At 43.1% G+C, this 25166-nt stretch overlaps 1 protein-coding gene across 3 annotated transcripts in view; it reads left to right on the top strand.

Moving 5' to 3' along the window:
- The window catches only part of TTC7A (tetratricopeptide repeat domain 7A), a 436415-nt gene that overhangs the window by 69601 nt on the left and 341648 nt on the right, over nucleotides 1–25166 (top strand). For all 3 annotated transcript variants that reach the window (XM_066595533.1, XM_066595532.1, XM_066595534.1), the window contains 2 exons: nucleotides 18257–18420; nucleotides 20441–20504. In XM_066595533.1, the coding sequence (XP_066451630.1) occupies nucleotides 18257–18420; nucleotides 20441–20504 (228 nt within the window). The remainder of the gene's footprint in view (nucleotides 1–18256; nucleotides 18421–20440; nucleotides 20505–25166) is intronic.

Genomic DNA, 25166 nt, shown 5'->3' with positions numbered 1-25166 from the left:
CAAGTCTTTTTCACATGTGCTGGGGCTTACCCCAATTCCTCCCATTCTGTATGTGCTATTTTCATTTTTCTTGCCCAGATATAGGACTTTGCATTTCTCCTTGTTAAATACCATTCTGTTAGTCTCCACCCACTGTTTAGGTTTTTCTAGATCTTTTTGAATATTCTCCCTAGTGTTAGCTATCCCTCCTAGCTTTGTTTAGTTTTCCATCAATTCCCTCCTCTAGATCATTTATAAAAATGTTGAACAACACTGGGCCTAGGACAGAGCCTTGTGGTACCCCACTTGATACATTCTTTCACTTGAATGTGCAGCCATTTATGACCACTCTTTCAGTACGATCACTCAGACAGTTGTGAATCCACCTAACAGTTGCCTTGTCAATCCCATATACTTTACTAATGTCAAGATATACTATATCTACCGCATTTCCCTGATCAACCCAGTCAGTAATTCTGTCATAGAAAGAATTTAGATTAGTCTGGCATAACTTTTGTTACAAACCAATGCTGGCTTTGGTTAATTACTCCATTTTTATCCAAGTACTTGCATACATGCTATTTAGTAATTTGTTCAAGTTTCCCGGTATAGAGGTCAGGCTCACAGGCCTGTAGTTTCCTAGTTTTCCACTCTCATCCCGAGTGAATGACTTGCATGCTCCACTCCTGATCACATGACGGTGATGTCATCGAAGGTCCTTCATCGACAGTGAGGGAGTTACATGGATCGCCCCATATCACATGGCGGTGACATCATCAAAGGTCCTGCACCTTTGTGCAGATTACAGACAGACTACAAATCCCCCTCAGTTGCTTTGGAATACTAACGAACAGCAGCCGTGTGCGTACAGGACCTGTGATGATGTCACCTTCATGTGATCAGGGCTGGAACATGTAACTCCCTCATTGGGGATGAAGACCTTTGATGGCATCACTGTCATGTGATCAGGGGTGAAGCATGTAAGTCATTTACAAATCCACTCACTCACTCACTCACGGACAGACAGGTCGTCGTTGGTAGTTTGATTTAATTAAATATTAGCACAAAATGCACAGAGTAAAGTATTTGCTAAAATATTCAATACTTATTGTACATTTAAACTATGGTTCGTAAAGTGTAGTTTCCCTTTAAATTGACCCTTTTGTCGTTGAATTTAATATGGTTTGTCAGTCTTGGCGATTACTTGTAGTAGCGCTCTCCTGTCTGTTCCACCAGCCTGCCTCCAGTGTACACGCTGAAGATTATAGCCGTGTTTCAGCCATTCATTGTGTAAAGTATGTTTGCTGAATGTGTCCAATACAAATAAGGTTAAGCTGGAAAGGTAAATGATGCGTTAAATATGGAAGTGACATCACAATCAAGTTTAAAATGTATACAGGCCATTAACACTGTACATTAGTACATTAGCTTATGTAAGGTGGTTACATCATGGAAGAGCTGACCTATATTATTTAGGCAGGTGTGTAAGTGTCTCTTGTGTTCCTGATTTACAAATCTTGACCAAATGTGAAAAGAACATCAAAGGGGTTGCTCAACCCCATAAAATATTTATAAAATGGTGTAAAATAATCAAAAGTGTAATAATCACTTTTCCACTCCCTCTCCATTCCAGTGCTAATGCTCCCCCGGTACTCCGCCGGTCTCTGTTCTTCAGGCTCCAGTGATGTAGACCATTGCAACAAATCACTGGCTGTAGCAATAACATGTCATTACCGCTGAGGTTACTGCTCTGGCCAATTCTTTTGTGCAGTGACCTCATGTCATGTCAGCATGTCATTGCTAGGCCAGGAAGAATAGAGACCGGCAGGGGACCTAGAAAGCATCGGCACCAGAGCAACAGGGGACTAATAAAAAATGTTATTGAGCCTCGTGTGGCGCAGAGTGTAAGCTCTCGCCTACGACCTGAAGGTTGCAGGTTCGATCCCCACATGCGTCAGGTAGCCGGCTCAAGGTTGACTCAGCCTTCCATCCTTCCGAGGTCGGTGAAATGAGAACCCAGCTTGGTGGGGGGTAATTAAGTAATAATTACCTGAAAGCGCTGCGTAATAAGTTGGCGCTATACAAATACCAAGATTTAATTTTTTTTAAAATTTTTATTGGGTTGAACAACCTTGTTTAATTATTGTAAATACTGTGTTCCTAAAAGGGTTTTTTTTACAGCTGTGGAATGTTGTAAAATAAGGAATAAATACATACTCGCCCTATTCAATAACTTCTTGTCCAGCACTAGAGCTTTGGTTTCCACCGATTCGAACATAGAAGAAATTGGCCGCTCATTATGCGTGTTACAGCTTAGCCAATAACAGGCCTCAGTAGTGATTTCTGCAATGGCCACTGAAGCCTGAGATTGGCTGAGCACAACAAACCACCTGTGAATGCTGGTGGCTTCTTCCAAGTTTGGAGCTGTGTGAACCAGGACTCTTAACATTGGACAGGGACCCATATAAGAAGGTGGTTGTCTTTGCATAGAGCTGGATCAGGAGACAAGCCTGCTGCATAGATGACCAGTGTAAGCTGTCTTTGACCGCTGACACCCCTCTGGTCGCAACAACCATGATCAGCGTTCATACCAATCGTAGCTGGTGACCCTATAAATGCCACTGTCAATTCTTAAGGCCCTCAGGGTTTTCATGTATTTCTGCCTATTAAGACAGGCCTGTGGCATGTCCTAATAGGATTTTGGCAGAAATACCATATGCTGCAATACCGAAGCATTGCAGTATATGGTATAAACATCAAACAGTTGCAAGTTCAATTCCCCTATGAGGACTAAAAAGAAAGTAAAAATAAGTGGGGAAAAAAAAAGGTTTTTTATTATTGTAAAAAATGAAGGATAGTAAAAGGTAAAAAAAAACAACTTTTCGTGTACTTAAAATAAAAAAGTCCAATTAAAAACACCTCAAAACATATTTGTTATCACCACATTTTTAAAAATTCGCTTAGATTAAAAAGTTATGGTGGCCAGAGATTGCGGCAGAAAATCTTTTTTTTTCAAGGTATTATATTTTTTTTTAAAGTAGTACAGCAAGAAAAAAAACTACATAAATTTGGTACCTTAGTAATCATACTGATCTACAGAATAGCATTATGTCATGTTTTGCTGCCGTCTGTATAACATAAAAACCATTTCACTTCACTTGTTTCGAATTTTCAAAGTGGGGGGCAAAAGCCAAAAAAAAAGGGGGGGTAAAGGGGTGGGGTGGGGTACATCTTTAAAGGGTTAACAGCCATTTAATATTTCCCCATTCTGATTGCAGCATCTTGTTTCCTAACTAATCATATTTACTTGATGCTAACGTCATTATGTCCCTGAGCCGAACATTCCATGTTGTTACCTGATGCAGTTCTGTCATCGTTCGGAGGGGATAATGTCAGCATGTGCCGGTGAGAGAACATTCTGCGTACAGCAGGACAGGGCTTCATTCTTAATGAGCAGAGAATCAGACTTCATGTACTTTTGAATGAATTCACCACATACATAAAAACATCTCCATTTGTTAATGGGGCAAGAAAACTGCTACCAACAATTATCATGAGAACTCCATCTGTTGCAAGCTCATCTTTAACCCCTTATCCTCACTCCAGCAGTAGTGCAAATGAAACAGGGACTGGTTAGGCTGTTCCATTTCTCTGTTTGCAATAGAGACCATGCAAGCTAAGCTTCACTCCTATGGTTAAAGGTTTTGTCTTATAAAGACCACACCCTTCCATGTGCCCCATAGGGCCTATGTACATCATAGGGGAGGAGCCTCACTTGCTTGAGACCTTCTCCTAAATAAAGAGCTAAGTATTGGCTTATAGAGGCCCATGTGGTGCAGAGTGCTAAGGCAGCATAGGGGTCCTAAGCCCTTGTTCACAACCTGAAGGTTGTAAGTTCAATCCCCGCATGGTTCAAGGTTGACTCAGCCTTCTATCCTTCTGAGGTCGGTAAAATGAGTACCCAGCTTGGTCGGGGATTATAAATAAATTACTTGAAAGCGCTGCTATACAAATTACTAGATTGGCACTGCTCTGGTTGACCTGGCCTGCAAGTATATTACTTGTATGGCCACTATTTAATATATTCCCAGTGATCACATTGGACTTTCTTTGGTCTTCAGAACTGCAGCAGTTCATCGTGGCATAGATTCCACTGGAAGTTGCCACCAATTAGATGGAGATACTGACATGTAAACACCTGACAATTCATGATGCTTGCAACAAATGCTGACCTTCTCATCAACATGGAGCAACAAAAATCTGGATTAATCTGACCAGGTGATCTTGATCTTTTTCCACTGCTCAGTGATCCACTTTTTGCCCATTGGATCACTGACATTGGAATTGGCCGACTGCTGTAAGAAATGCAAAACGTCTTTAGTTGGAGCACCAGCGTTATACTTGCTGCAATTCGCGTAACGGTGCACCTCCTGTTTGTCAGAAAGATTCTTGACATCCCCCGCAGACCCTTTTGTCGACAAGTTGTTTACATCCACAGGATCCCTTTTCGCTGGATATTTTTCCCCGATCACACCATTCTCTGTATACTCTCCACACCGCCGTATGAGATAGCCCCACAAGGTTGGCAGCGTTCGAAAAACTCATCACTTGGTTTTCTGCTGCTCTCCGAGTCACGGGTCTAATTTCCATACAGAAAAACTCAATCGTCAATGGTCCAGGTCTCTGGTCATTCAGTGTATAAGGCTGGCTACGACTTCCCTCGGTGATACCAGTTGATCTCCGGGCATCCCAGAACCTGGACTCTTGGCGATTGGCTGATGGCCGGGCTGGCTTCTTTATAAGAAGGGGTTGGCTTTATGAGACAACCCCTTTAAGCCCCAACTCTTCAGCAGATCTTCCGAGAGGATGAGATTTCTTCTGTATTGTTTCAGGAGTTTGCAGAACGTCTTACAGACTGATGAATTATTTTTTTTACTTTCTTCTTTTTTTTCTCATTCCATTCTAGGTTCAGTGTCCCTTAAAGGCAGAATGTTCTTCAGTATTTTGACTCGAGCACTCACACGGAGGTGCCGGGATCATTGTGATACTATGTGCAGATTTCTTTCTCTTATTTTTAGGCCGTAGAGTAATGTAGGAGACTCAAGTCCTAAGGGGGGAAGCTGCCTAAATAATTTCATGTTGACATGATAAAACAATATCGGCTAATACTAGGGAACTGGGGGCGGTTTTCTTTGTTCACATGCCATGAAGCCATAAAGTTGTTTGCTCTCTTGGCCCAGCTTTCTGTCATTTATGAGCATGAGAGCACAAAGGTAAAAGGGCCTGGAGGATAGGGGAAGAGGACAGCATGCCAGGAAGAGATGTTATCTATTATCTGCTTATAAAAGGGAGCTACAGGCCTTTGTTATTTATCTGCTGCTATGCAGTCATTACTGTTTATTTAAGAGTCTGGCTTCTTACTTGCACTGCAAGCCAATTGCAATCGAGAAAGCATAAAAAAGCATTCTCTACAAGCAGAGCTGGCCTAAGGGGTGTGCAAGGGTTGGTCAATATTGAAAGAGGCTCCACTGGCCTTCTCAGCTTGGGCACCTTGGACTTGCACCCCTGATCCCACAGTCGATGTCCAAACCTAAATACAGGATGCAGATTAAGCCCCTCGTTTATTGATAGGAAAGTGTAATTTAGGCAACTGTGTTATATGGGCACCTGGTCATACTGTTTTTAAGCAACTTTTGATGGTATTGTTTGGAAACTATTTGGTACACCAGTTGAGTGAAGGTATGGTATTACTACAGCATGTGTTCATTAAAAAGCATTGCCATTTAGCAGGTGTCCACGTAAGGTTTTTAATAAAGAACCAGCCAGGAAACAATGTTAAACAACAAGAAAACAAAAAGAAGCATTGGCATTTCAAGACAATGGAAATCGCCTTACTTTTTCATTCAAAATATGGTAGAATGGAGAATCGGCACGCGTTTTCTTCAATCCAGAATTTACACAAGTGGCCGAGTAACAAAATCCATGACGTGACGTGTGTTTTTCGGTTTTTACGTGGCCCCAATGGGATTCGATACGCTGGGTGTGGCCACCTGTCAACGGGTCGCCGAAATTTTTAGAATGATTCACCGTTTGGAACCGGGCCACATGGATAAGCTTTCCACTGGTCTGAAATTATCAGAGCACATTGTGCTCAACTATGGGGTGCAAAGTACGGTCACTTCGCCGTAAAATGTGGAACATACAAACTTCCTGAACACCACTGGGCAGCCTCCAGACTAGGCCGAAAATCCAAGGCCCTGTAATACAACGATCATAATTCTGATGAGCTGGAGGAGCAAGATTTCCACCAATAGTCGGCCACGATTGTATTTCTGGCGTCCCCTCATGAAGCTCGCATCAATTTGCCTGTTAGTCAGGCGCTCGGAAACCCCGGTGGACAGCCAGAGAAGAAAGTACAATAAAAAGAAGATAATTTGAGCAGTGCAATTTCGAGTAAAAAATTTAAAAATGTTCCTTATATTTACCCCATGTGTTAAAACAAGATGCTGCGACAAAATCATATGCAGTTGATCACCTGTGCGTTTCTGCTGGAAGTCTAATCCCTTCATTGTATACCCTGTTGCACTGCAGCCCGATCAGTCACTGTCTCTACAATCCAGTTGTCTCATCATACACATGCTGTCCCTCTGTTTACCCCTCTGCATAGGGGCAGATGGCGAACTTAAAATGGGCCTGGAAAAAAAAAAACAAAAAGTGCCTTCATGTTGTAGGTGAGTCGAAATTGCTAGAAGAGGAGGCAACACTAGTATTACCTGATGCTAGACCTCCGCTTGGAGATGTCATCTGTTCTATGCTTATTTCTCCGGGCATAGATGAGTTGAGCCCACTGCACAATTGCACCAACTCAACACTTTAGCACTCCAAAAAGAAAGCAGAGATCCCCTTAATAGACACGCCACAGCCAATACAATAGAGACACGCCAAGACAATACAGGCACCACCTCCACACTAGCACAGCTGCACTGTCTTCTGTAATAAGTGGTCCTCTACCGCAACCCGCCTGCAGCTGCTCCCTGGGGGATAGCTGAGTCTGCAGCAAGTGCTCCATCCTGCATCAAACCCAATTCAGCTGCAGCAGGTCCAAGCATCTACCCATGTGCTGACATCCGCTGTGCCTGACCAGATTAGCCCATGACCTGACTGGCCTACCACTATTTCTCCCTGTACAGCCTATAGCCAATCCATCTCTGCTTCTGCAGGAAGAGATAAAATGCCCTGTCTAATCTCTGCCGCTGCTGCTGTGATCACAGGACTTTATTATGCAGCGAGTTCCTTTTACAGGCAACATACAGCTTGTAATTCCATTTGGATGAGGTATTCTTTAATTGCTCTCCCTTTCTTTATATCTCTCTCGTTCTTAGTGTATTATAGCCGAAATGAGCGCATAACATCTAATTCCCATGTACAGCAGAGGGTGATAAGTCATGTTTCTTTGTATTATTTGGAGGGAAATGTTGTCCAGTCAGTTAGCTAAAGCTTTATCATTATATATCGAAAAATGATGCATTTTCCAATATAATTCACTTTGTGTTTTGCACCATATGCAGGATCTCTGCTTGCTGTCAGTTATTGAAAACACTCCTGCTTCCATCCAGGGGCTGAAGCCCCTATACAGGCCTGAGCAGATGTGTCATTGGGTTTTGATGAGTTCTTTAATATCAGCTCACTCAAAAGCATTATAATTATGGAACAGATTGTGCAGTAAAACCGGAACATAATCTAATAGTTATTTTTTCTGCTGCCAACTGAGCATATGTTGCTGTGTGCGGCGACCATACGGCATATATACATACGTACATATATATATCTACAATTTCCACCAATAATCTTATATATAAAACACAAAATCTGTTTGTTTGTGTCATATACAAATCCGCAGTTCTGTGATTGGTTACTATGGGCAACTTAGATTTTCTTTTGGCCAGCTTTCATAAGAGTGTGGGGCTCGGCTCATTTTTGTGGCCCATTTTTTGTATAGTCCAGGACGGCTATTCATAAAATTGTGGTGCAACGCAGAGTGTATCACCTAGTATCCATATATTACTGCAGCGCCCATTATCTTCCATTTGCATACATAGATATTGACATTTTCCATGTTTTTTCCCATTTTGTCACTTTGGAATAGGCTTCTCATAAACTAATGACCAAATGAATTTTTGTGAACATGTTAAGGGATAATAAAGAGACAATTAACGATTGCCTCAACTTCAATATATTTTTTCTTATATCAGTCAATAGCCTGTTCCAAAATAATCAATAGCTCTAAAATTAGAAATAGCCTCATTCAAAATAAAAGTTTGTGACCCATTAAAAAGTTTTCAGAGTTGAACTACGTCCTTCCCTCCCAAACTAGCGGGCTTCTAATTTCTCTAGGATCTAAATGTCCCGCTTCCTGGCTCTGCAAGAGAACTTTTTTTTCCTATTTTCCTATGTTTTTGCTATGGAGACACAAGAATCTTTATTTTTCAAGGAAGGGCTTATATGTAAAGCCCTTCCCTGAAAAAGAATGCAGGGGTGCCGGCAGACCATTTCCTATGGTGCACGCATGTCTTATCTTTGCGGGCACACGCCTGTAAAGCACGGATATGTGCACACACCATAGGGAATACATTGGGGCTCATAGACGCGTGTTTTTGTGCATGTGTATGCACGCACAAAATACACGCTCGTCTGAAGACACCCTTAGGCCTCCTTCCCACGGACGGATTTCCGCCGCGTAATACGCGGCAAAAATCCGCCACGTTGCCCACAGCTATTAGGTTCTATTGAACCTAATAGCACAATGCTCACGGTGCGTAAATCTCCCGTCCTCACCCGCGGCAGGCTCTATTTGCCGCGAGTGTACGCGAGGGTGGCTTCCATTGCAGTCAATGGAAGCTGTCCGCTCACGCTATTTTCCACTGTAGCACAGCGGAAGATAGCGCGAAATCGCCTCTCCGCCCACCGCCGGCCGCGTCATGTGACGCTGTGGGCGTGTCTTGTGACGTGGCCGGCGTGTCACATGACGCTGCGGCGCGTCACGCCGAAGCACCATGCGGGACCCAGGACGCCGGATCTGCTGGTAAGTATGGGGTCTCTGGGGGGCACCGTGACGGGCTTCGCCGCGGAATATTCTGCGGCGGAGCCCGTCGCGGCCGTGTGCAGCCGGCCTTAGAGAACGACTTGTATGTTTTGGGGTGTTGTCTTGCTGTGTGACTCACTTACTGTTGAGATTCACCTTACCTACAGATGTCCTGACACTTTTCTTTAGAATTTGCTGATATAATTCGGAATTTATTGTTCCATCAATGATGGCAAGCCATCCTGGCCCACATGCAGCGAAATACAGGCTCCAATCATAATAGTAGCACCACCGTGTTTCAGAGATAGTATGAGGTTTTCATACTGTAATGCAGCGTTTTTCTTTCTTTACACCTAACACTTCTCATTTAAGTCAAAAAGCTGTATTTTGGTCTCATCTGTCCACAAAATATTGTTTCAATAGCCTTCCGGCTCGTCCAGGTGATCTTTAGCAAACTGCAAACGGGCAGCAATGTTCTTTTTGGAGAACAGCGGCTTTCTCCTTGCAATCACGCCATGCACACCATTATTGTCTAGTGTCCTCTTGATGGTGGAGTCATGAACATTAACATTAGATAATATCAGAAAGGCCTTGGGTTAATTTGTGATGTTGCGGACTATTATTCACCTTGGTATGGCGTGATCTTTGTTAGTTGACCACTCCTGGAAGGGATAATGGTTGGAATTTCTTCCATTTGCATGCAATCTGTCTGACTGAATTGGTGGAATTCAAACTTTTTATAGGTAGTTTTGTAACCTTTTTGAGCCTCGTGAGCATCAACAACTCTTTATCTGAAGCCCTCAGAAATCCCTTTTGTTTGTGCCATGATACACTTCCATAAACGCGTTGTGAAGATCAGGTTTTGGTAGATCCTTGTTCTTTAACCCCTAATGACACAGGAGGCCGGGAGTGGGAGGAGCGACACAGGTGAGTATAGCTTATTTTTTCTTAGTATTTATTGAGTGAAGGCTGGGGCCTATGTGATGCATTATTACTGGGGAGAAACCTGTGAGGGGAATTATTACTGAGTGGGGTCAGGGGCCTTTATGGAAAATTATTACTGAGGGGGCCTATATGGAGCATGATTAGTGATGGGAGCCTGTATGGGGCATTATTACTGAGGGCGCCTATATGGAGCACAATTACTGATGGGAGCCTGTATGGGGCATTATTACTGAGGGCGCCTATATGGAGCACAATTACTGATGGGAGCCTGTATGGGGCATTATTAGTGAGAGCGCCTATATGGGGAATTATTACTAAGAGGGCCTATATGGGGCATTATTACTGAGGGGCCCTATGTGGAGCAATATTAATGAGGGGTTCCTATATAGGGCATTATTACTGAGTGGGGACCTGTGATGGGCATTATTACTGAGTAGCCCTATACAGGGTTTTATTACTGAGTGGGGACCTGTATGGATCATTATTGCTTAGAGCGGGGGTATATATGGCATTATTACTGAGGGGGGCCTATATACAGCATTATTACTTAGTGGGGCCTATATACAGCATTATTCCTGAAGGCTGCCTATATGGAGCATTATTACTAAGGGGGGCCTATATACAGCATAATTACTGAGGGGGTCCTATATGGAGCATTATTCCTGTAGGGGGCCTATATGGAGCATTATTACTGAGTGGAGCCTGATCACTTAGATAACATGGTTGCTATTGACTGTGGCATCTATAGAGTTAAATGACAGGGATCAGAGTTTTTCGGATCCTGGCCATAATAGCGAGTGGTCGGCTGTCAGTCAACACAAGGATCATGCGGGTGCAGGACACATGACATACGAGTAAATGTCTGTTATAGAAGCTAAACACAAGCCAGGCTATGCTGTTCAATTACATTATGGAGTCTAAATGGGTTAGAAATAGGCAGCATCTTAATATATACCTCCAGTGCTAACCCGTTCTCTGCTTCATAGTAAATGTGCCGTGGCGAGCTATACACGCCGCATAGGCTCCTCCCCTCCTACCACCCTCATGCCTGCGGCAGGCGATTCGCTGACCCCTGCCTACTTGTATTTGTCCCACTGGCTTCTGATCTTGATTTCCCAATCCTCCCAGCACACTATTATTTGCTTTTAAGTGTTGCTGAGAATTGCTGAGGTTTGCCTCATATTACTTGCTTTTAAGCTGCAAATGTCATCCGATAATACAATAACCAGTAATAATATTAGCTCTTCAGTAGGAAATTGTGGCCTAATTATGAATGCATTCACCATTAATGTTACAGCATAGTAAACTGTGACAACAGAAGTCCTGATGAACACACAACAATGGCAGATGCACCCAACCATGCCCATAATCCCACAAGACCTCCCCCAGAGACCCCTGCATGGCTCCCTATATTTGAAGAATGATGTGTACTGTAGATCATGGCCAGACTGTATAAATGTGCTTATTACTAGTACTAATAAGAGGCTTTTATTTGTGTGTGTGCGTGATATCTCAATCAGCTATACAGTATATATAAAGACCCCAGATTTTCTGTATAAGCCCCTCTTATCTCTGATCGCAACACACATCCCCTTCCTGATTTATTGCATTGTTGTGTTCAAGCTAATAGCGGCCAAAGTGTCATTAGAATATTTCTGATGATTGCTTCCTCCTCCATTTCTGCATTCTCTTGTCTGCAGATAAGATTATTGGCTGTGGTTGTGCCTGAACATTAGCCTTCTCTAGTAATAGCCTTTTCCAATGGAAAAACTGTGGTCCCATGAGTACCTTATCCCGTGGAATATGATAAGTGGCTATCAGAGGCTCTTAAGCAAAGCAGAAGAATCAAAGTTTTACAGTCATCATCTGCCGTACATGTTAAGCAAGAATTACAGGCACCATGAACAAAGCAGTCCTAATGGTACCCATACACAGAGGAAAGTTTCCTGTTTTCAACTAGATAAGCCAACTATCTAATGTGTATTGGGAGGCCTGAGCCTTTGGCTGTCAGCTATTAAAGGTGTATGGGCAGCTTATGTTCTTGCTATGCTCATTAAGCCATTTGATCAGTAATAATACATTTTTGCACTTTTTTAAGGGTTTTTCATCCTGGAAGATGTAGCTGCTTTTCTCAGTTTGAGGGAGGGTCAGCTTGCTTGCTTAGTTGCCTGTTTCTAACCCGGTACAGGCTGTAATGAAACATGAACAGAATCTCTACTCTCTCTGGTACCATGGGCATTGAAAAGGAAGATTTAAAGAAGCAGTACAAACTTTGCATTCGTGATACTTTAGGATTAGCTAATAGAACATGGGTGAGAATAGAGTAGGAAATAGTTTGTTGAGGGATGGGAAATGAGGAATATGTATAGTCCATGGGACACAAGGGGTTTAAACATGACCAATATACCAGGAGAAGAGCTGTGGGACTGATCGTATCATGGATGTGACATAGTGTAACAGCTCTATGGGGTATTATGGTGAAACTGACAGAAATAAGGAGAGCTTATTGATTTAATTCTGTTTTTGTGTGTTTTCATTTGAATGTCTCTTTAAATTGTTGACAGATCATACCAAAATTGGCAGGAAGCAGAATGAACCTGAAAGTGATAATTTACTATAAAATCATATGTTCCTATATCCTGTTAAGGAATTATGAATTAATAGAGGAGGGTCTTTTATTTAGGACCCTCATCTCTTGGCCAAAACAGTTGCAAAGAGTGTCTCTTGCTTTGGAGGACCTATGCTCATTGATTTGAATGGACATTGTGAAATGCTTCATTTGGCCTTGGGGGGGCGCTGCAGGAAAATTAAACATTTGCTCCCCGATTTGATCACAGATTACATACGATCGCTGCAGGTCCCAGCAAGTGGACTATTCATGATCTACTTATTAATAACGGACCCTTCTAACAAGTCCAAAGCAAGAACCCCTTTAAAGCTAGTCCTACACATGAGATAGCTGTCAGAAGAATTCTCATTTAGCTGACATCTAGCTCTTTTGACCTTCCACGTTACGCAAGCCAACATATTCACCCATGCACATAAGCCAATGCTACCGATTTCAGTGGGGTCCTCCAACATCAATCAAGTGGGTATGGGCAGATTAAGAGGTATAGGGTATGGATTATTAGAGGTACGATAGCAAAGAGTCTGCACTTCAGTATTTAAAGGGATTGTACCAGAAAACACTTTTATAAACTATAGCTGATAGGTGATATAAGTGTGATTGGTGGTGGTCTCGCCAATGAGATTCCAATCAATTATGAGAACCAGGGTCCATTTCCACTGTGGATTTACTGCAGTCGCCGCAGCAAGGAGGAAATTGTATGAAGTAGCAGTTATGCATATGCGGCACTGCCCGTTCATCTTCAATGGGACCTTTGGAGATTGCTGAGCGCTTCTGTACAGCTATTTCCTTCAGCCCCATTGCAATGAACCAAGTGGTAGCCGTGCTCCATTAAATCTAGCGAACCCGCAGTGATGAGGAGAGAGAGAGACACGGGACCCCTGATCTCGGGATTGTGGGGGTCTCTGTGGTGAGACCCTAACCGATCAGACTTTTATCACTTATCCTATGGATAGGTGATACGTGTTTTCTGGTACAAGGCCTTTAACAACAGTTCTTGTTACTCTTGCACACTTGAAACATGTTCCTGTCCAGACACTTTAATTAAACTTCTAAGGAAGCAGATACAATGTTTCTTCCTATTCCCTCCAGATACTGCGCATTATCTAACGTTCTCAATTTTCGCATAACTGTTATCACCCTTCGCTATTCTTACTTAAATGGTAATAAAAGGGCTATTTTATATAATTGTGTTTACTTGTACTAAGGAAAATGCTCTCCTGGTGGACATTGAGTACACGGCTACCATTGTCTTCAACGGAAATTAAAGTTTAGACCACAGCATTTCCAGATATAGAGTAAGGCCGATTTCACATGGGCATATTTGAGACAAGAGTTTGTTGAGACAATGGGTTTGTTCACATTTTCGTATTTTGTGCTCGCATTTCGCTTGCATGCTCTATTTTTGCACACCATGGGTCCCCATAGAAGTCAATGGGGGTGCACAAATGCGTGCGCAATACGCAAGGAGATGCATGAAACAATGCATAATTCCGCTGGAAAAAGAACACATCTAGAACTCATTAAGACTAATTAGTCATTTAAATCGATGCGTCTCTGTTTGCCGCACACAAATGAACATGGCTTGCGAGCGTAAAAAGTACAGTAAAATACTGATGCATGCGCAAAAAAACACTGTTCACAAACACTCATGTGAAGGGAGCCTTAGGGAACAATATAGAAGTTCACCTCAAGTTCCCTAATCCTGCACAAGAGCAGGTATGAGGATGAAGAAGAGAGAAGAAGAAGTGAGAAGAGACTTTTTACACGTTTACATTTTTCTAGATGTACCATATATACTCGAGTATAAGCCTAGTTTTTCAGCACATTTGTTATGCTGAAAAAGCCCCCCTCGGCCTATTCTCGAGTGAGGTAAAAAAAAAAAAACAACGACAAAAAACCCACAGTACTCACCTCCCAGCCGGCGTCTGTGTCCCCAGTGCGATGGTCTCCCCGGCGGTGCGGCAAGCTACTTGAGAATTCTCCCCGCTGTCATCTCCCTGCTCATCTTTGAATTTTCCCGCTGTCAGCGCTGTGTAGGTAAGCGCTATGATTGGATTGAGCACCAGCCAATCACAGCTGGCGGTCGATAAACTAATCACAGCCATTCAGTGATGTCATCCACTGAATGGCTGTGAATGATCGAGTTTCCGTTTTTGCAGTTTTCGTGCGTTGCGAATTTAATATTAGAAAGTCCCATTGCCATCTGGAAAAAAAACGCTGTGAATTCGCAGCGAAAAAACAACGCTAGTGGGTAGGCACCCTTATATAGTTTTTTTTAATGTTTGGTACTTTTTCACACTTTTTAAAGAAATACTGTATATACTCGATTATAAGCCTAGTTTTTCAGCACATTTTTTTGTGCTGAAAAAGCCCCTCTCGGCTTATACTCGAGTCAGGGAAAGGCTAAAAAAAAACCTTCCATACTCACCTCCCAGCTGGCGTCTGCTTGAATTCTCTCTGCTGTCATCCCCCGCCATCCTCTTTGCTCGGCTCTGTCATCCCCAGCCGTCAGCTTTGTGTAAGTAAGAGCTGTGATTGGATCAAGCGTCAGCCAATCACAGCCTTTGCTCGATCATTCACAGCCAATCAAGCTGCTTTAGAATTCTCCCCACTGTCATCTCCCTGCTCGGCTTTCAAATCCCCTGCTGTCAGTGCTGTGTAAGTAAGCGCTGTTATTGGATTGAGCGCCAGTTGTGATTGGCTGGTGCTCAATCCAATCACAGCGCTTACTTACACAGCACTGACAGAGCCAAGCAGAGAGGACGGCGGGGGATGACAGCGGGGAGAATTCAAGCAGCTTGTCGCACAAACACAGACACTGACTGGGAGGTGAGTATGGAGGTTTTTTTCATCTTGTATATACTTGAGTATAGCTCGGTTTATACTCGAGTCAATAGGTTTTCCCAGTTTTTTCTGGTGAAACTTATTGTCTCGGCTTATACTCGGGTCGGCTAATACTTGAGTATATACGGTATGTATTTTTTTTCTGTCACTGCATTCAAAAACCCCTAACATTTTCTTTTTTCATCGACAGTGGGTATTTTTTGTGTGGAGCAGGTTGTACTCTTTAGGCCTTAGTCACACAGGCTACAAAATCACACGACTTTGTAGAGCTACACAGCACCACATATTGGAAGGTAACTAAGCCATTAGTCAATAGCCAAACTTTTAGAGTGCTTTCACTCATGTCAGAAAACTCCCTAAGTCTAACAAGTGTGAAGGGAGTCTTTTAAGTCATGCAATGCTCCCTGGGGAAAAAAACATGCAAATGAGCAATAGAATAATCCTGCACAGTACCATCGATTGGAAGGCTGCTACCCTACTGTGACAATATCCAACTATTTAACATGTCTTGGGACTTAACTAGGGATGTAGGCCAACTTTTTAAAAGATGGCACCGTGGAAGCATTGTTCCATCACTCGTACATAGCTTTTTCCCAGGGAGCATTGCATGGCCTATAAGACTCTACACCGTCGTGGTGCTCTCCCCAAGGAGACACAATACTTGCCTGGTGTCACACTGATGTCCTCTCACCTAGCTAACCAGAACCATACTGTGCACTGATGAGGAGCAAAGACCCCAAAATAGGTGTCAGTACAGGGGTATTCAGATTGGCTTACATCACTAGTTATGTTAAAGGCCTGATATTGACTCTTTAAGGTAGCTACAGTGGGGCTATAAAGGTAATATTGCATCACTTATTTGCAGGTGATGCAGGGATAAACTAAATATGGCATATTCTGTAGGAATGTTACTTAAGAAGAAAAAAAATGAGGTGACGAATCCCATCAGTTGCATCCTGAGACCTGAGTCACCGTCGTACAGCGGACATAAAAGAGAATACAGTCAACTGGCCTCCAATCCTTCATAGGAATGAAGTGGGAAGTGGTAATCTAAGGGCCCATTCACAAAGGCATTTTTCCCATCCGTGTGCTGTCCATGTGCGGACCCATTTGTAAATTAGGCTATTTGCATGGGCGTCAGGCCGCTTGAAAAAATTGCAGCATGTCCTATTGTGTTCTGTATGGTCCTTGAGTCTATCGGAATGTAAAAAATAGACAGCAAACACAGATGTTACATGTATGTGCGCTGTTTTTTACACATGATGCCAGGAGAATTTTAAAAAGTAACACCAACTGGCTCTTCTCACTTTCTTTTTTTTATGCGAAATACAGGTGGCAGACGGATGTAAGAAAAATGCACATACACAACAAAAGCACACGCAGCACTCATGTACTCAGCTAAATCGGTCTGGTTTTCGCTGACTAAAATGCCCGTGTAAATGAGCCCTAAGGCTCGCTTCATACAGGCAATAAAATGGCGCAAGATTTGTGTGTTGCGAGACACACAAATCCCGCACAAATATAAAATATATGCAGAAGTGATGTTTTCCCGTATAGCATTGCGGCATGGTCTATCACTGTGCGTGCTTTCACATCGTACCGCCCATTGTTTCCAATGGGGCCGATGGCAACATCGCACCACATGCTAGGTGCACGCAATGTGTTGTCTCCCATTGAGAACAATGGGAGAAACACTGCTGTCCTTCGGAATTCACATGGTAGGGAACATCATATAAGATTACAAGTTATCCCCTATCCACATGATAGGGAATAACTTGATGAATGGTGGGGGAACCTCTGAGACCTCTACTAATCCAGATAAAAGGGGTCTGTGCACCCGCTGCAGTAAGGAGGAGACTGAGTACAGCGCTGGTCGTGCACATGCACTAATGCTCCATTCACTTTAAGTGGGACTGCAGAGATACCTGAGTGTTGAGGCATTTCCATCAGCACCAATGAAATTAATGGAGCAAACCAAAACTGCAATTTTCCGTGTATGAGACCCTTACCGATCAGCATGGTATCCCTATCCTTAGAGGATTGTTTGGTAGAACTCCCTTAACCCTTTCCAATCCACTGTCTGACATCTGAAGACATTATGATTTAAGGCTGTACAGCTCCGATGTTGGAAGACATCCGTCAGGGCTCTCTTACTGTATATTGCCAGCCTCTCTGCTGTCGGAGCCTATCCAACGTATCACCTCATGCAATACTGGCTTTAGCCAGCAGATAGCGCCATTGTATAATGGCAAAAAAGAGTAAGCTCCCTAGGAAAAACAGGATACAAATTGGATTGAAAGGTGTTAAAATCATGGTAACATCTACCAACAGGATCATGTTAACGACTTCATCATGTCCTTATGGTCAAACGATGCGCTGCTTTGCAGCCCTATGGGGGCTTGAATTTTGCATAAATGATCCTTGGGCAATTTCTTGAATCGCCTCATATTTTACAGTATTGATTACAGAACACTTTCATTTCAGTCCACTTCCATAACATTGGGACTGTGCGGCTGTGCGCCCCTTTCCCATCCATGCTATCCTGGCTGGTAGCCATTTCCATGTATTGATACTGAACTGGATTTGATAATCTCGTATCCCGGCCATTATTAGGGATTTAGTCGGGGTTGAGGTTCCACACAAAGACATCACTAGACATGATGATTTGCTTACACACAGTAAATGAGCACGGCAGATTATTCCGAGCTCAGGGGATTACACGTGCATTACATTTGGTTTCCTAATTTTGTTATATTCTTTTTTTTATTGTTTACCAGGCAGCGAGCAGGCAGCTGGCAGAAGTGCTGCTCCATTCATTAAGTGAGAAGTGTTATTGGAGTCCCCTGAAAAGTCCCCTGCCAGAACTGACGGAGAACAGAGATGAAAGTTCTTTCCCTTACGAGGTCCTCAGTCACAAACCACAGATTCATTCTGGAGATCAGTAAGAATCTTTTTGCACCACACACTCTTCAATATCCAATAAAATGTTTATCATGTTGTACTACTGCAATAGTATCAACAAAATAACAGAACAGAAATGCAAAAAGCATGGATAAGCCTTAGGCCTCATGTCCACGGGACAATTCTGATTTAAAATCCGCAGAGTTTTTCCCGCACGTGTGATCCGCGCCCCATAGGGATGCATTGGACATCCGCAGGTATTTAAATACCTGCGGATGTCATTTTTCCCTTCAGGCGCGGATGCGCGTGCGGGAAATAAAACGCGACATGCTCCATTTTCGAGCGGGTCTTCTGCGGGGATGGCTCCCGCAGGCTTCTATTGAAGCCTATGGAAGCCGTCCGGATCCGCGGAACACCCGTACCAGAATTAAAACTCACCTGTCCTGGACGCTGTGGGTCTCCCCTCCGTCGCGGCCGGATCTTCTTTCTTTGGCCCGGCGGATGTGCCCTGTATAGCAAAGCAATAATCATGTAGAAAAGGAAAGTTCATGCAGTTCCATAGTATGCAGAATAAAATTCATCATTATTGGATCCAGAGAAACTGGACAATCCACAGTCATGAACAATGAACATTGAAAATATCGTTATTTATTCAACACACTGAACGACATGAAAAATTAAAAAAAAATGTTTTTGCCTTGCAAAAAAACACAGTAAAAACTACAACTCTTCCCTCAAAAAGATCTCAAATAACGCCATTGGTGGAAAAATAGATGTTGTGTGTCCTAAAATGCGGCGATGCAAATTCAATAAAAAAAAATTGTATTTATTGTGTTAGGGTGCATTCACACGAGCGTGTGCATACATAGGTGCGCACAAAGCCGCGCACCCGTGTATGTGCACAAACACGCATGAATGCAGGTCCGTGCAGCATCGCTCTCAATTGGGCCGCGGCTGCTGCCTGCGGCCACATTGAAGCAGTAGGGTGCTGGCAACCCCTGCAGTGATTTTCAGGCCCTTCCCTGAAAAGTAGCCCTGGTTTGTGTAAAAAAAAATAATAATAAAAAAATAAAAAAATAAAAATATATATATATACATACTCACCTCTCCGCCGCTGCTGTGTAGATGTTCCCCACGGGGAGTCCCCTTGTCACTGAACACTGTAACAGCACTGTCACAGTTTTCAGTGACAAGGGGACTCCCTGCGGGGAGTAAAGAATCCCCTGCCCCTTTAAATATAAGCTCTTCCCTGAAAATCATTCCTATTTGGTTGAAAAAAAAAATACCTCTCTGCCGCTGCCAGGGCTCAGGTGCATCTAGCAGCTTTGGTCCCGTCACTGCTCTGAATCTCTTTCAGCAGGCAGGGATTTGAAATCCCCGCCTGCTGAAAGGGCTGTGTCTGATTGGCTGAGCGCTCAGCCAATCACAGGCAGCGCTCAGCCATTCATTGAATGACAGCTGAGCACTGCCTGTGATTGGTCACAGCGCTCAGCCAATCACAGGCAACGTTTGGCCATTCATTGAACTTAAGACTGCTAGACGCGCCTGAGCTGTGGCAGCGGCGGAGAGGTGAGTATTTTTTTTTTCCTTTTTAACCAGATAGGAATGATTTTCAGGGAAGGGCTTATATTTAAAGCCGGTCCCTGAAAATCACTGCAAGACAATATGGTTATGTGAGATTTTCAAATCATTGTATTCTTTTTTTTCTTCACATTTTTTTACATTTTACATAGTGTTCTAATTTTTGGAATTGGGATTTTAATTCAGTGGACCTTTAAGCAGTCAGTTTTTGGGTTTGCTGAATGTCAAAGTAGCTGCCGCTTTAGTATTTGCTCTTGTGATCTAAGCAGCTTGTTTTCTTGTAATGTAAATCACCTTGTGCTAATATTCAGGGGATTCACCATTGCCATGGTAGAGGCTCTTATCGGTACGTGGTGCCCTGTGACGGTATTAGGTGGCACATGAATCATGCATGGCTTGTTTTCTGTTACAGATCTATCATTGTAGCGCTTGTGCAACTTCCGTATATAACCGAATTCTTCGCTTGTGTTTGTTTATAGCCTCTACTGCCCGCAGGACAATATTGAGGAGGCTCTCCTGCTTCTTCTCATCAGCGAATCTATGGTAAGCTATCACCCGCCTTACCGATATTACTATCACTCCATGCTCACCATTACCCCATCACTTACTGCATGCTTGCTTAATACGAAAAGGAGGCATAAAAAAATTAAATAAATGCATTTAGTATACGTAAAAGAAATCGGAACCGAAATGTCGCTGCCAGGCTGTGGCATACCCATCATCTGATAATCCGAAATATTTCGGTACTTACCAGTTGCCGGATGAAAAGCATTCCACTGGAAATGCGCTGATGAGACAAAAGAAGCAAACGGCACATTAAGATTCATTGAACCCGTGGTGCTTGTCATACGAACTAGTTGAATGATATAGTGATATTCTCTCCGAAGCAATATGCCACTTTGAAATATGTGACATTAGCAAGATTCACACAATATGGCAGAGGGCGTGGACTGTCAGTGCTTTCTGCAGCGCACACAAGCTCCTGCTAGCGGAAATTGTCACATCGGAGATATATTTATACGCACATATGTTTGCCATACTGAAATATTGCATTTAGCAGCGTTTGAATATTCTTTTGTGACCAGTAATAGACTAGCAAATGTCTCCAGCGTGGCATGTCGCACTGAGGAATGCTGTTTGCATGCAACAGACGGGGGGAGCAAACCTAAACTTTTTTTTTTGGTCTCAAGATTATAATTAAAATTTATGGCTTCATTTTCCTGATTGCTCTCCAGGAGAGATGAGCGAGCGTACTCGGTTCGGGTGTTTTTGCACTCGAGCACCGCTTTTTCAGAGTAACTGACTACTCGGACGAAAAGGTTTCGGGGGGCGCCGGGGGCGGGGGGTGGTGTGGTGGAGCAGGGGGTAGCAGTGGGGAACAGGGGGGAGCTCTCACTCTCTTCCCCCTCCCCTCTGCAACCCCCCGCTCACCCCTGGCGCCCCCCGAATCTTTTCGTCCGAGTAGTCAGTTACTCGGAAAAAGCGGTGCTCGAGTGCAGAAACACCCGAACCGAGTACGCTCGCTCATCTCTACTCTCCAGTTTTTACTTTGACTAATTTTGTGTGGCACTTTAACCCCTTGAGTGGCACGCCCGGAAATTTTCTGGGACGAGCTCCACTGCTTATAGCGACATAGCCCGGAAGATTTCCGTGCTATGTATCACTATGGGAGCTGCAGAGCACAATGCCACAAGCTGTGACAGTGTGCTCTGCCTGCACAGACCCACAGAGAACAAAGCAAGGGCTTTGAAAAACCAACAGAAGATATTGCCGATATGTCGGCAACCTCCTGCTTTGTTTACAGGTTGCCATAGAGACCATCGGCTTGTCAGAAGCAAGCCGATGGTCTCTGTGGCAGGGAGAGCTTGGTGCTTGGCTGTCAGAGGACAGCTAGGTACTAGCTCTTACAGCAGAGATCAGAGAAAACCTCCGATCTCTGCTGTGTTAACCCTTTACATGCTGCAGTCTATGTGACTGCAGCATGTAAAGGGCTGTCACTGCAGCATGTAAAGGGCAGTCACCATCGGACCCCCGGAATGTGATCAGGGGTCCTGATGGGTCCCTATGCAAGTCCCCTAAAGGGACAAAAAAAAAAACAAAAAAAAACACTTGTCTCCCTTTACTTTGTAAAAAATCAAAAATACAGTCACACATGTGGTATCCATGCGTCGTAATGACCCAGAGAAGGAAGTTAATACATTATTTAACCCCTTAATGACATGGCCCCTTTTTTTCTTTTTTCCCCATTTCTTTTTTCCTCCCCCCTGTTTAAAAAATCACAACTTGTCCCGCAAAAAACAAGCCCTTATACGGCCGTGTCAATGGAAAAATGAAAAAGTTATGGCTCTTGAGACGCAACTGCAAAATTAGTTGAAGTTCAATGATTAGACCATTTTAAAAAACCTGCCCTGGTGGGCACGACAGGGTGGTAGGAAACCCGCCACTCAAGGGGTTAAAGGGACATGCGAGGTTAAATTGATGGACTGCATTAGACTGAGTGCAAGACATGAGGAGGTTGCATTAACAGAAACACACGCATCAGCACCAGTACATATTTAATATCCAAATAAGCACATATTTCTATTACTATATGTGTTGCAGCCATGGCTTACGTGCACCTTCACATTTATCTGGAGGTAGTGCTGACTTTGTTTTTGTGTATGTGCATTGGTGGGGCAGTGACTGCCCTCATTTTTGTCATGCATTCCATTCACCCATCTGTTCCGGGTTCTTCACTGAGAGTATATAGCCAGATATCCAACTTTCCCATTCATTTTAAGGCTTTTTTCCCAAAGAGAGGTGTCTTGTAGATTCAGGAACCCATCTAATAAGGTCCGCCTGGACTTGGCAGATGGGGCCACATGTTTTGATCAAAATGTGCGCTAAGAACTTTGTATCTTTATGTGGTTAGTATAAACAAAAGTTGTGCAATTTGTTTCCGATATTAAACATGTATGAGTGCTGAGGCATGTATTTGTCACAGCCGTGGCTTATGTGCACCTTCACATTTAATTTATTTGAAGTACTGACTTTGTTTTTTGTTGCATGAGGGGGTTACATATGACTGGGATTCTGTCCTAAGTGTGTATTGAATCTATGTATGCAAACAGGAGATGTTGCAATGCCTCGGCAGCCATCTATTAAAAGGTAGCTTTCCTACAAATCAATGTCCAAACTTGTAACTTACCTTGTAGCATGACTGGGAATTAAGCCTAAACTTCTCCTGAGTCTTCTCCAGAAGTACACAATAACTGTTTCGGGGTTATGCCCCTTGACGGTGTGATGAAGGTTTCTGGCTGTTTGGGTAAGAAAATACTCTGGTTTTGACTTATATTGCCAGTAACTTTACAAGGCCTATTGAAAGGTCAGACATTTACTTGTAAGAAAGCTGAATTCTAATAGGTGGCGCTACTGAGGCAATACTGAGGGGGGGGGGGGGGGGAATAAATAAATTACCTGAAAGCGCTGCGGAATAAGTTGGGGCTGTACAAATAACAAGATTTAATTTTTTAATTTTTGCAACTACTGAAGACATACAAGGTAATTTCTGTGTTCATTTTCTACAAGCGTTAGGGGGGAAATTAATTAAGACCGGCATTTCAAATGCCAGTTCTAATATTATCCCCATCGGTGCCCAAAGCGCCTTATATATGAAATGGCACGTGACTCTTCCTTTGTAAGGTGCAACTCCACCGAAATATACGCCGGGTACAGTCAGGTGTGGATTTCTGGTCTAATTGACGCCAGTTTCTGACATAAGTTATTTAAATGTGTTGGGACAAGTGGCCAAGCCCCTTCTGACAAGCCACACCCCTTTTACAAGAAAGTGGCATGGGCTGACATACCTGTCAAAAAGTTGCAAAATTTTTCTGCAAGTCACACTTCCGCAAACGTTTGAAACTTTTTTTTATGGCAGAAGCTAGCGTAAAATGTATACTAAATTCCTCCAATGCGTCTGTATCACCAGCCAGACTGGGGGTCAGTGGAATTCCATGCTCCGGATATAGCTTTTGAATTCCTGAACTTAACTACATATATCACGAGCTAAACCGTAATGCCATCTGCAAGCTAGACCTCATCCCCACATCCCCAACCTTACTTACGCCCCTATGTGCAAATGGACAGGAGAGGTAGCTGTCAGCTGATCTAATGTGTATGGCCAGCCTTACTACGCAAAGAAAGTCAGGGAATTTTTTTAGCTTTTTTTTGGACAGCAAAGCAACAACAAAGACAGATACATAAAGAACATGAAAATTTACACTTCACTGCACAGTTACCCACGGATTTATATTAAGTGAACCTACCTTTTAATGGTCCCCCGCAATAAGATCACCAGGTGCCGTTCAGTTCCCATGGCAGCCTGGGGTCTTAGTGCTACCTTGGCTGAGTGCCTATCAAGGCATTTCACAGGCATGGCTTGATAGGCTACCTGTCGGAACATGGTATAATGCAGTACTATGGTATTGCATTATGCTCTACGAGCAAACAAAGGATCACAAGTTCAAGCTGCCCATGGGGACTGAAAAAAGGAGTTTAAAAAAGTTTTATTAATTATTAGAAAAATAAAAAGTATTAAAAGTAAAAAAAATGCTTCCCCCCCCCCCCCAAAAAAAAATAGTATCGCTGCATCCGTAAAAGTATGTTCTATCATAGTAACGCATTATTTATCCTGCATGGCAAATGTCATCAGAAAAAAATACACAACGTCAGAATTGCGCTTTCTTGATCACCCCGTGTCCAAGAAAAAAATGTAATACAAAGTGTTCAAGATGTATGTACACCAAAACAGTACCAATAGAAACCGCAGGACGTCCTGCAAAAAACCAAGCCCTCACACAACTGTCGACAAAAAAATAAAAAAGTTATGGCTGCCAGAAGATGGCGGCAGAATTTTTTTTTTTAAGATATTGTATTTTTTAAGAGTAGTGCAGTAAAAAAATTATATATATTTGGTATCATCGTAATCATAGGGACCCATAGAATAAAATGATCGTGTCAATTTTGCCGCAGTATGTACGCTGTAAAAACAAGACTCCTTCCCCTCAAAGATTGCCAAAATGTTTTTTTTCCATTTCACGCCACTTAGACATTTTTAAAAGGCATACTGTAGAATGAAAATAGTTTTCCAGCATCTCAGGCAGTGTTTTAGCATTCTAGTAAAAACATGGATGAAAAAACAAGCAGGAGTATTTTAAGCGCCTACAT

The sequence above is a fragment of the Eleutherodactylus coqui genome, chromosome 3 (genome assembly GCF_035609145.1).
Source record: "Eleutherodactylus coqui strain aEleCoq1 chromosome 3, aEleCoq1.hap1, whole genome shotgun sequence".
Taxonomy (NCBI): Eukaryota; Metazoa; Chordata; class Amphibia; order Anura; family Eleutherodactylidae; genus Eleutherodactylus; species Eleutherodactylus coqui.
Note: the sequence above shows the minus strand (reverse complement) of the source record. Positions and strands in the feature narration are given on the sequence as shown.